Consider the following 12,922-nt stretch of genomic DNA (forward strand, 5'->3'; position numbering starts at 1 on the left):
ACATCTCAGAGTATTATCACAATGAACACGAACAGTGTCTTGAGAACCATGTGATGGATAGTGAGCAGGGCCCTAGCTCTTCTGGCTAATTGAAATTGAAATATGTGTTAGGGCTCATGCAGACATCCATGAAAATCAGTCCTAGCATGGACCGCTAACGCACAGAATGACCGTGGGTCTACCAACCCAAGCATGACAGCCTCATAGAAATATATGACGGTCAGGTCGGAAGAGCCATGGCCAGTCCCTGCAATGTGATCCAAGATCGGACCAAGATCCACGGTCGCCTGAATAAGCCCTTAATCTGATGTCCGATATGGTAAGTACGTATCCCTAATGATATGTCAGTGCTGTTGACTATGTTGGTGCTATATAACTATTATTGTTGTCAGATAATTCCATATATCAAACCAATCTCTAGTGAGGAGCTAGCATGCTTCTGATAAAGGTGTTATCCGAGCACGCTCGAGTGCTTATAGAGTGTCTTAGGGTACCGTCCCACAGTGGCACTTTGGTCGCTACGACGGCACGATCCGTGACGCTCCAACGTCGTAGACTGCTGTCACACTTCGCAATGCACGGCGCTGGAGCGATAATTTCATGACGTATTTGCGATGTAGAAGCCGATGGTTACTGTGCGCACATCGTATACAACCTTTGTTACACGATGCGATCATGCCGCCACAGCGGGACACTTGACGACGAAAGAAAGTTTCAAACGATCTGCTACGACGTACGATTCTCAGCGGGGTCCCTGATCGCAGTAGCGTGTCAGACACAGCGAGATCGTAAGTATATCGCTGGAACGTCACAGATCGTGCCGTCGTAGCGACCAAAGTGCCACTGTGAGACGGTACCCTTAGGGCAGTGATTTTCAACCTTTTTTGAGCGGCGGCACACTTTTTATACTTAAAAAATCCCAGGGCACACCACCAACCAAAATGGCACAAAATGACACTAAAACAGTACATATGTACATATTCTACATATAGTTAATAATATAGATTCTAAATGTATTTATACTCACTCAGTGTGAAACCTGGGCCTGTTTCGATAAACACAAAAGGGATATCCTGGCAGGAATGGTGGAAAGACACACACAAAGCTCTTCCTCAACAGTTCTCAGTCTCTCCCTGTTTTTAGTTTTTTTTTTGTGCACATGCCCTAACCCTAACCCTACCCCTACCCCTACCCCTAACCCTAGTTCTAACCCTAACCCTAGTGGAAAAAGAAAAAAATATATTTTCTTTTTTTTTTTTATTATTATTGTCCCTACCTATGGGGGTGATAAGGGGGGGGGGTCATTTACTATTTTTTTTATTTTGATCACTGTGATAGGTTATATCTCAGTGATTAAAATATACCTGGAACGAATCTGCCAGCCGGTAGATTCGGTGGGCGCACTGCGCATGCGCCCGCCATTTTGGAAGATGGCGGCGCCCACGGACGGACACCGGGAGGCCCGGTAAGTATGAGGGGGAGGATCTGAGCATGGGGGGGGGGGGGGGGGGGGGGCATCGGAGCACGGGGGGAGCGGGCAGGAGGGCGGAGGAGCGGACAGGACGACGGAGGGGAGCGGAGCACCGGACGGAGGACCGGAGAGGAGATCGGTGGTGGTGTACATAAGTGTTTCCAGCCATGGCCGATGATATTGCAGCATCGGCCATGGCTGGATTGTAATATTTCACCAGTTTTTTAGGTGAAATATTACAAATCGCTCTGATTGGCTGTTGAAAGTGAAACTGCCAATCAGAGCGATCGTAGCCAGGAGGGGGTGAAGCCACACCCCCTTGGGTGAAGTACCACTCCCCCTGTCCCTGCAGATCGGGTGAAATTGGAGTTAACCCTTTCACCCGATCTGCAGGGACGCGATCATTCCATGACGAAACATAGGCGTCATGGGTTGGATTGGCACCGACTTTCATGACGCCTACGTGGCGTCAAAGGTCGGGAAGGGGTTAATGAGCTGTTGCTGACTTAATGATTATACACAGCATTATTGGCGGGCATTACCTTGGCGGCGGGCAAATGCGAGAGTCTCTCCGCTCTCAGGATGACGCGCTGGCCTCGGTGACGTCATTAAGTCGCACGAGCGTTCAAAGCTCGCGCATGTGTTATTCCGTGGCTGCGCATCGCTGCGCATTGCCGGGGAACAAAACAAAGGGGGCACCATAGTTTGGGGAACTTTCCCCGCGGCACACCCGACCATGGCACACTGGTTGAAAATCACTGCCTTAGGGTATGCTGGAAAACTATTTGCACTTGGATAACAGCTTATCTGAGCACACTCGCTCATTACTACTAATCTCTAAAAAGTATGTCTGAACAGAAGTGCCTAAGGGCACCGTATCTATAGGGTTTATAAATGCCATATTTAAAAATAGATAAAATAATTACAGTACATTTATACAAGGCAGCACTAATAATGCACTGTGGCCAAAACACAAGTAAAGGTGTTTTATCACCACTTTTCTACATATGGTAAGTGAAATCACTTGTAATAGAATAATTGGGCACAGTCACTTTGCAGTTCTGGGGACCTGGGTTTCAATCTGACCAAGCAAAATATCTGAATGGAGTTTGTATGCGTTTGGGTAATTGGCTTTTGATTTCTCCCATTTCCTTAGGTGAAAAAGTTTTCTATGAAGTTGTTTGTTATACCCATTTATCTCAGCCTCGAGGATAGATTCATTTCTATACAAATCTTATGGAAGCAGTCAGCCGCTATTTTTTTTTCTTTTCATCAAACTCGACATAGTATAATTTAAACGATAATTACTAGTGATATTCAGATTTTGGGGATATCTTAGAGGTGACCTAATTTCCAACATACAGAGCAATCAAATCCACTTACAGGGCTGGGGATAGAGTCTGGATCCAATCGCTTTTGTGCGGGAGGTGGTGGCGGGCCCTGAGGACCAGGTTGGTTACCATAATTAGGTGCGCGAGGATATGCTGCAGGGTATCCAGGCTGTGGACCCCTAACAGGCCCGAAGGAACCTAGAAATAAACAAGAATTATTAACCTACATTTTTCTGTTATGCACCTAGAAAAAAAAAAAAAAAAAAAGGGGCCTTTCTATACTACAAGTCTCTGCCATTTTTCTTACCCATGTGTAAGCTCTGCCGGCAGCCTATCAAGTGTAACCTATTCTTACAATAAAGTAACACAATAATATGTTCTGAAGGCTGTTTTCGAGGTTTTAATAGCATTATAAATCCTTTCTGGTCAATGAAAAGGGTATCTGTGCTTACAAAAATAAGTACATATTTTTTTCCCCTGAAAAAAAAAAGTATTACTGTATTCTATGGGTGCCTTGACCGCTGTTCTAATAAAAAAAAAAAAACCCTCAAAACCCAACCCGCGAAGCCATAAAAGCGAAAGGAGGGCACAACATCGTATAAGTTAGTGCAGTGTGAACAAGCCTTTGATATTTTTAAAAGGAAGAATGATACAGATTGTGCTTATATACATACATTATTGAAGTCTCAACGATTGAGGGGTACAGTGCCCATAGTTCTGTGGGCTCATATTGTTCCACTGTATTTTACGTGGAGACACATTGGCACCCAGGGAAATCTGATGCTCCCTCTGAAAGTAACATGGTGAAATGGTCAGCCCCTGAAAGGGGTCTGTCCTTTACAGCTGTATGCCACATGTACACATACGAGGCAGCGTCACTATGAAGGTGCAGTGTGATGCAGACAGTTCGCATCTGTTCGTGCATATAATAGTTAAAGGTTTCCATCATGGTGTCAAATATGGTGAATGATGGGAAGCAGAAATCACTAAGAAAAAACATTCCCTAGGGAAAGTCTTAGTAGATGACGCAAAAAAGTGTTAGATGTATTTTTTATAGTATGTGATGTAACTGGAAGTTCAATGTTACAGAAAATTCCTCTAAGGATAACACATTAACAATGCAAATATAAAATATATATTTAGAAGCAATATGCTCACCGTTGTGCTGAAGAGGAAATCCGCCCGGACCAGGAGGTGGCATTGAAGGAGGTGGTCCTTGAGGACCAGGTATCATACCCGGGACAGCAGGTTGGGGTTGAGTTGGTAATATACTATTTGACTGAGATAATTGTGGTCCAGCTAGTGGTTGTCCTGGTATTCCTGGACCTTGCAATGTAGTAGGTGGAGGACCTCCTGAAATAGGCGGGGGATAGTGAGAGGCTGGTGCAGCTGGTTGAGACGGAAAACCTTGGGGAGTAGAAAGGCGTTGTGGAGCAGAAGGTCCAGGGAATTGTTGTGTTGGCGGTGGTTGGACTTGTGGTAAACTAGTAGGAGGCATTCCTTGAGGCAAATTCATAGCAGCTGAACCTTGACTACTGGAATATGGGTTGTAAGCCCCTGTACCTGTGGTAGGAAAACTTCCAGAAGACGGGGGTAGAGGGCTCTGCGAACCTATGGCAAAATAAAAGATGACTGAAAAAGGCACTAGCCAAAACTAAGTAGTTACTAATGTTTAAAGCTAATTACTAATCTCGCAATCTAAGAAACTTGTGAAAATAGAAAGGCGCTGTTAAATGGGTTGTCCAAATTCATGAAAGTCTGCAGTCTCTATGTGCCCACAGACTTATGAATCCTCAGATCACGTGAAGCACGCACTGTGAGGATTCTTCTGTGCCGGCGGCGAGACTGAGTGGTCACATGACCGCAAGTATGTGATATACTTACTCTGTCTCACTGCCGACCCCAGGGAATCCTCACAGCACACAGTGCACCTGATGGGACGATTCACAAGCCAGCAGTCACATAGAAAGACTGCAGACTTTCAAGAAAAAAAAAAAAAAAAACCTGGACAACCCCTTGAATAAAAGAGCACATGTAATACAGTCTTTTTTATTAAAAAAAAAAAAAAAGAAAGCACAACAACACACCATATAATTTCTTACCAAAGCCAGTTGCCGCTGTTAGTGGAGTGGATGTGGACACACCACCAAGATGCATGCCCATCATTTGGTTAGATAACTGCTGTGTACTGGTTGAAGATGGAGGGTATTGCTGAAAATTAGCTGCTTGTGGATGAGTTCCTGTTTGGACATACGGTTGTGACACAGGTGGTCTGAAGTAGAACATAAAATGAGAAAATTGGTTTTATGAAAAATAAAAGTAAATCAAAATAGCAGTGGCAGAAGTAAAGCTGTAATCTTGGCCAAAAGTTAAAAAAATTTTTTTTTATGGAATTTACCGTACATACTCGAGTATAAGCCGAGATTTTCAGCCCAAATTTTTGGGCTGAAAGTGCCCCTCTCGGCTTATACTCGAGTCACGGTCGGCGGCAGGGTCGGCGAGTGAGGGGGAGAGAGGTCTGTCATATACTCATCTGCTTCCGGGGCTCCTGGCGCTCCCCTTGCCTGTCCCATGGTCTTCGAGTGCCACAGCTCTTCCCCTGTTCAGCGGTCACGTGGGACCGCTCATTAAAGTTATGAATATAGACTCCACTCCCATAGGGGTGGAGCCGCATATTCATTCCTCTAATGAACGGTAACGGTGACCGCTGACAGAGGAAGAGGCTGCGGCACCCAGAGACCAGCTGTCCGGGATAAGGAGCCAGGGACGCCGGGAGCAGGTGAGTATTACATATTTACCTGTCCACGTTCCACCCGCCGGGCGCCGCTCCGTCTTCCCGTCCTCTTGCTCTGACTGTTCAGCTCAGAGGGCGCGGTGACGCACTAATCTGCGCGCCACCCTCTGCCTGAACAGTCAGTGCGGAGAGACGCCGAGATGGGACGCTGAGGAGCTGCGGGCAGCGAGAGGGGCGAGTATGTCATTTTTTTTTTTATTGCAGCAGCAGCAGCATTATATATTGCACAGCTTTATAAGGAGCATCTATGGGGCCATAATGAACGGTGCAGAGCATTCTATATGGCACAGCTTTATATGGAGCATCTATGGGGCCATAATGAACGGTGCAGAGCATTCTATATGGCACAGCTTTATAAGGAGCATCTATGGGGCCATAATGAACGGTGCAGAGCATTCTATATGGCACAGCTTTATAAGGAGCATCTATGGGGCCATAATGAACGGTGCAGAGCATTCTATATGGCACAGCTTTATGAGGAGCATCTATGGGGCCATAATGAAGGTGCAGAACATTCTATATGGCCCAGTTTTATATGGAGCATCTATGGGGCCATAATGAACAGTGCAGAGCATTCTATATGGCACAGCTATATATGGATCATCTACGGGGCAATAATCAACGGTATGGAGCATTATATATGGCACAGCTTTATATGGAGCATCTTATGGGGCAATAATGAACAGTATGGAGCATTATATGTGGCACAGTTTTATATGGAGCATCTATGGGGCAATAATGAAATGTATGGAGCATTCTATATGGCACAGTTTTATATGGAGCATCTATGGGGCCATAATGAAATGTATGGAGCATTATATGTGGCACAGCTTTATATGGAGCATCTTATGGGGCAATAATGAACGGTATGGAGCATCTATTTTTATTTTTGAAATTCACCGGTAGCTGCTGCATTTCCTACCCTAGGCTTATACTCGAGTCAATAAGTTTTCCCAGTTTTTTGTGGCAAAATTAGGGGGGTCGGCTTATACTCGAATATATACGGTACCAGGGTAAGAATAATGGCGAGACAAATATGAAACAACTAAGGAAAATAAACAAGTTAAACCCTTTCGTAAACTTAGCATAAGAATGAACCATAGATTATGTGAGCTTGTGTATGAAACTGGAAAATCTCCTTTGGAAACTTACATTATAATTTGATTAGAAAAAAAAAAAAAATAGCCAAGGGAAAATTTTGACTGTCAGAGATGCATTCACAACAGACGGTAAGACATGTCGAATGCTAGAAACCCACATAAATAGTGAACAAATGCTACTGCACCTCCAACATATAGTACAGAAGCAAAGCAATATTAAGTAGTGGGTAAATGGTGGGCTTTCACAGCACACTCTATATCAGCTGGTTGTCCTTGATAAGCTGGGGCTACATTGTAAAGGGTAGCACAACAAAGATTGCCATGTCGCATTAGGGTACTGTCACACTCTGCAACTTTCCAACGATCACGACCAGCGATACGACCTGGCCGTGATCGTTGGAAAGTCGTTGTGTGGTCGCTGAAGAGCTGTCACACAGACAGCTCTCCAGCGACCAACGATGCCGAAGGCCCCGGGTAACCAGGGTAAACATCGGGTTACTAAGCGCAGGGCCGCGCTTAGTAACCCGATGTTTACCCTGGTTACCATCGTAAAAGTAAAAAACAAACAAACCGTACATACTCACATTCCGGTGTCCGTCAGGTCCCTTGCAGTCTGCTTCCCGCTCTGACTGAGTGCCGCCGTAAAGTGAAAGCAGATCACAGCGGTGACGTCACCGCTGTGCTCTGCTCTTACTTTCCAGCCGGCAGTCAGTCAGAGCGGGAAGCAGACTGCAAGGGACCTGACGGACACCGGAATGTGAGTATGTACTGTTTTTTTTTTTTTTTACTTTTACGATGGTAACCAGGGTAAACATCGGGTTACTAAGCGCGGCCCTGCGCTTAGTAACCCGATGTTGACCCTGGTTACAAGCGAACGCATCGTTGGATCGGTGTCACACACACCGATCCAACGATGACAGCGGGAGATCCAGCGACGAAAGAAAGTTCCAAACGATCTTATACGACGTACGATTCTCAGCAGGGTCCCTGATCGCTGCTGCGTGTCAGACAGCGATATCGTATGGATATCGCTGGAACGTCACGGATCGTACCGTCGTAGCAACAAAAGTGCCACTGTGAGACAGTACCCTTACAAATAGATCTGTTGGATTATAGGTCACAAGTCGTATGTGGCTTTCCCCACCTAGTTTGTGTGTGAAATGTCTGCAATTTGCAATTTTTTTTCTTTTACAGCCAAATTGCAGCTCAAAAATAGTTGATCAAATTTTTCTTTGGGGCGGTGTGATTTGTCTGACACTTGCTTATAAATGATGTGCCTTTGTAAGTAGGTCTTTTATATTAGAAAATAGAATGCCCACAATAAATGCCGACTGATTTAGCAAGAAAGTGTCATTTGGCTGCAGGGTCAAATGTCCATTAGCGATCATTGCCTAAGTGAAGGGTCTTTTACTCTGTTCCTCTGCATATATACATCATTCTGCAGGTTAGCTACAGTATCTGACACGGTTTCATCACCTTCTAAGTGTACTGCTTCCTTGGCTCATTAAAAAGTGCAGAAGTTGCTGCACATACACAGTCACACTTTATTATAGTGCACCACATACACCAGAAGTGGACCCTGACCTTGCAACCATTTTAGCATCTTCCATTAACCACAACGGCCTGAGACATCAGCGTGTGACCACCTCTCTGCTGCACTTTGGGGGCAGAGGGCAGGAATGTAATGCATGACATCCGGAACTTGTCTAATGCACAGATAAGGCCCTCATAATGAGGTAGGTAGACTTCCACCAATGGGAAAACTAGTTGTATGTAATGCGGATTTACTTTTCATTATCGAGAACGAAAGTGCTATGGACGTATAGAAGTGTGGCTGCAGATTGGATAAGAAGCTGTGTATTAAAGAGTACCAAAAATATGGCAGCACTATTTACTACAAACGTAATACATTATTCCGGTAATAAATGGGGATTGCACACCTCTGCATCTGATTGCTTAGTGATGCTGGTCCATTCTGCATGTCACCTTGGCCACCATACTGGTTGTATTGCATCTGCTCTGAAGGAATAGTCATCCCCGCTGCAGTTTGGGCACCTGATGTCGGTGGAGACCTCACGGGACCTGAATAAGTAAAAATAAACACGAGCCAAGAGTAAGTTACAATCACAGCGATTCTCACAAGAAGCAACAGGCGGAACAACAGCTCCCTTTGGAGTTCACGGATTAACGCTAAGTTAACTATATGAAAATGATTTATGGAGTTAATGCAAACGGTATTCACAAGTCAGATGGGAAATTCTTCACAAAATGGCCAAGTAACAGAAGAAATTTACCTATATAGTGAGAGGTAATAGGAGAGGAAGTGCCAGAGGTGAAAGACTCAGGAGACCCTTTCTGAGGGAATCCTGAATTAGAAGAGAAACCTGGAAATACAAACAGGGATAAAGGAATATAAGACCAGGGGAAAACATTGCAGAAAATAGGATTGGTCTACCTGGACGCCCAAAAAAACCCACATCCAAACCCAGCCTCTATAATTAGATTTGCAGCATACTCCATAATTACTTCATGTAAGCTATAGTTCAAACACAGGATTATGCTGGTAATTTGGAAAATGACTGGGAAAAAGCATCAGCAACTGTGATTGCATCTGTAGTAGGAGCAGCATTTATCATTATGTGATGCTAGGAACTACAAGTACATGCGGAACACAAGACGAAAGCATGCCCATATTATTTAGGGAACACCCAGACAGATTAATCACTCAGTTTATTATAGAAAAAATACACCACAATTATTAAACACTAAAGGACACAACATTTAGAAACATTTAAAACAATATATGAAAATCCAAAAAGGCCATGTCCAATAATATGGAACGTGGACACCCCATAACTACCTGAATATGCTCAATGTTGTAAACATGGACTAAGCAAAAAACTTAATACTGTCATATGAAGAAATATCTCAATATGAGCGATCCCATCTATTCACAGTACCATATAAATTGTGTGGTGGAGCAGACAGATGTTTTCAATATATGCCTGTGCAGAAATATATATTCACATACATGCACATATATCATCAGGTCTGGAAAGCAATAAAGACCGTAACCGGGTAAATGGGCAATATATTGTGAATGGAAGATAAAGAGGAAAAAAATCCCAAAATCTTAACATATAACCATCCAACATAAACCCAGCTTCGTCCAGATCATAGACAAAACATACAGAGTCAAAAAACATACATCCCTATTAATATACAACCTGTTATCCACCTAAAGGTAAGGAAGAGGGACAGCCAGAACTCAGACCCTGCAATAAGGGTATGCAGATGCCTAGCAAAGAGCCATGTGAGCAAGGGGTAGTAGCGGGAAAACCCCACGCGTATCGCCACTAAAAATGTGGCTTCTTCAGGGGAGGAAGTTCACGTACATCATGAGCTCTGTGCAATGGATGGCATAAGTAATTACTCATAAAATGGAAAAAAGCATGATCGTGAAGAACAGAAACTGTATGAGGTTAATGGCAGCCTTGCACCTTACTTGGACGTTAGGAAATCTCACTGCTATGTCTGTGGTTATATGACACTAGATGGTAGCCCGGTTCTAACGCATCGGGTATTCTAGAATATGTATTTAGTTTATTTATGAAGATTTTAGAATAATACATTGAATACACAGGATTCGGCCGGCCGCGACCAATTAGCGAAACGTGGTTCAAATCCCGCGCCAGTTCGCGGCCGGACTGCTCCTGACGCTGATTGTTCGCGGCCGGCCACGGAGTGTATAGCACAGCCCACGGAGTGTATAGCACAGCCCACGGAGTGTATAGCACAGCCCACGGAGTGTATAGCACAGCCCATGGAGTGTATAGCACAGCCACATAGTACAGTCATGGCCAAAAATTTTGAGAATGAGACAAATATTAATTTTTCCAAAGTCTACTGCTTCATTTTTTCTAATGACAATTTGCATATACTCCTGAATGCCAGAGTGATCAGCTTAACAGCAATTACTGTACTTGCAAAGTCAATATTTGGCCAGAAAATGAACTTTAACCCCCAAAACAGATTTCAACATCATTGCAGTCCTGCCTTAAAAGGAGCAGCTAACATCGTTTTAGTGATTGATCCATTAACACAGGTGTGGGTGTTGATGAGGACAGGGCTGGCAATCAATCAGTCATGATTAAGTAAGAATGACATCACTGGACACTTTAAAAGGAGGCTGGTGCTTGGTATCATTGTTTCTCTTCAGTTAACCATGGTTATCTCTAAAGAAACACGTGCAGCCATCATTGCACTGCACAAAAATGGGCTAACAGGGAAGAGTATCGCAGCTACAAAGATTGCACCTCAGTCAACAATCTATCGCATCATCAAGAACTTCAAGGAGAGAGCTTCCATTGTTGTCAAAAAGGCTCCAGGGCGCCCAAGAAAGACCAGCAAGCGCCAGGACCGTATCTTAAAACTGTTTCAGCTGCGGGATCGGACTCCCAGCAGTGCCGAGCTTGCTCAGGAATGGCAGCAGGCTGGTGTGAGTGCTTCTGCACGCACTGTGAGGCGGAGACGCTTTGAGCAAGGCCTGGTTTCAAGGAGGGCAGCAAAGAAGCCACTTCTCTCCAGAAAAAACATCAGGGACCGACTGATATTCTGCAAAAGGTACAGGGAGTGGACTGCTGAGGACTGGGGCAAAGTCATTTTCTCTGATGAATCCCCTTTTCGATTGTTTGGGACATCTGGAAAACAGCTTATTCGGAGAAGAAGAGGTGAGCGCTACCACCAGTCTTGTCTCATGCCAACTGTAAAGCATCCTGAAACCATTCATGTGTGGGGTTGCTTCTCAGCCAAGGGAATCGGCTCACTCACAGTCTTGCCTTAAAACACAGCCATGAATAAAGAATGGTACCAGAATGTCCTCCAAGAGCAACTTCTCCCAACCGTCCAAGAGCAGTTTGGCGCCCAACAATGCCTTTTCCAGCATGATGGAGCACCTTGCCATAAAGCAAAGGTGATAACTAAATGGCTCATGGAACAAAACAGAGATTTTGGGTCCATGGCCTGGAAACTCCCCAGATCTTAATCCCATTGAGAACTTGTGGTCAATCATCAAGAGACGGGTGGACAAACAAAAACCAACAAATTCAGGCAAAATGCAAGCATTGATTATGCAAGAATGGACTGCTATCAGTCAGGATTAGGTCCAGAAGTTGATTGAGAGCATGCCAGGGAGAATTGCAGAGGTCTTGAAGAAGAAGGGTCAACACTGCAAATATTGACTTGCTGCATTAACTCATTCTAACTGTCAATATAACCTATTGGTACTCATAATATGATTGCAGTTATATTTCTGTATGTGATATAAACATCAGACAAACACTAATAAAAACCAGAGGGCAGCAGATCATGTGAAAATATAATTTTGGTGTCATTTTCAAAACTTTTGGCCATGACTGTATATAGCACAGCCCACGGAGTGTATAACAGCCCACATAGCATATAACACAGCCACGTAGTCTATAACAGGCCACGTAGCGTATAACACAGGCCACGTAGCGTATAACACAGGCCACGTAGCGTATAACACAGGCCACGTAGCGTATAGTACAGCCCACGTAGTACATTGCATAGCCCACATAGTACATTGCACAGCCCACGTAGTATATAGCAATGTGGGCATCATATCCCTGTTTAAAAAAAAAAAAATAAATAAAAAATTGTTATATACTCACCTTCCGTTGGCCCCTGGATCCAGGCGAAGCGTTTACCGATGCTCCTCGAGCGCTCCGGTCCCAAGAGTGCATTGCGGTCTCGCGAGATGATGATGTAGCCGTCTCGCGAGACCGCTACGTCATCTCGAGAAATCGCAATGCATGGAGCGGTCACCGGAGCGTCACGAGGAGCGGGAAAGGCCTGTTCGGGATCCAAGGGGCCGACGGACAGAGAGTATATAACAATTTTTTATTTTTTTTTACATTAGATCTTTTTACTATTGATGCTGCATAGGCAGCATCAATAGTAAAAAGTTGGTTACACAGGGTTAATGGCAGTGTTAACGGAGTGCGTTACACTGCGGCATAACGCGGTCCGTTAACGCTGCCATTAACCCTGTGTGAGCGCTGACAGGAGGGGAGTATACGGGCGCTGGGCACTGACTGCGGGGAGGAAGGAGCGGCCATTTTGCCGCTGGACTGTGCCCGTCGCTGATTGGTCGTGGCAAAACAGCCACGACCAATCAGCGACTTGGGATTTCCGTTACAGACAG

The 12,922-nt window shown here is 44.7% G+C and overlaps 1 protein-coding gene across 4 annotated transcripts in view; it reads right to left on the minus strand.

Moving 5' to 3' along the window:
- SEC24C (SEC24 homolog C, COPII component) overlaps positions 1 to 12,922 on the minus strand; it is a 113,334-nt gene that overhangs the window by 78,417 nt on the left and 21,995 nt on the right. For 2 of the 4 annotated variants that reach the window (XM_077259255.1, XM_077259252.1), the window contains exons 3-7: positions 8,991 to 9,080; positions 8,637 to 8,778; positions 4,905 to 5,074; positions 3,961 to 4,413; positions 2,855 to 3,000 (exon numbers count right to left, since the gene is read on the minus strand). In XM_077259255.1, coding sequence (XP_077115370.1) covers positions 2,855 to 3,000; positions 3,961 to 4,413; positions 4,905 to 5,074; positions 8,637 to 8,778; positions 8,991 to 9,080 — 1,001 coding nt within the window. The remainder of the gene's footprint in view (positions 1 to 2,854; positions 3,001 to 3,960; positions 4,414 to 4,904; positions 5,075 to 8,636; positions 8,779 to 8,990; positions 9,081 to 12,922) is intronic. The other 2 variants (XM_077259257.1, XM_077259256.1) reach the window with 1 other exon arrangement.

The sequence above is a fragment of the Ranitomeya variabilis genome, chromosome 4 (assembly GCF_051348905.1).
Source record: "Ranitomeya variabilis isolate aRanVar5 chromosome 4, aRanVar5.hap1, whole genome shotgun sequence".
NCBI classification, from domain to species: Eukaryota; Metazoa; Chordata; class Amphibia; order Anura; family Dendrobatidae; genus Ranitomeya; species Ranitomeya variabilis.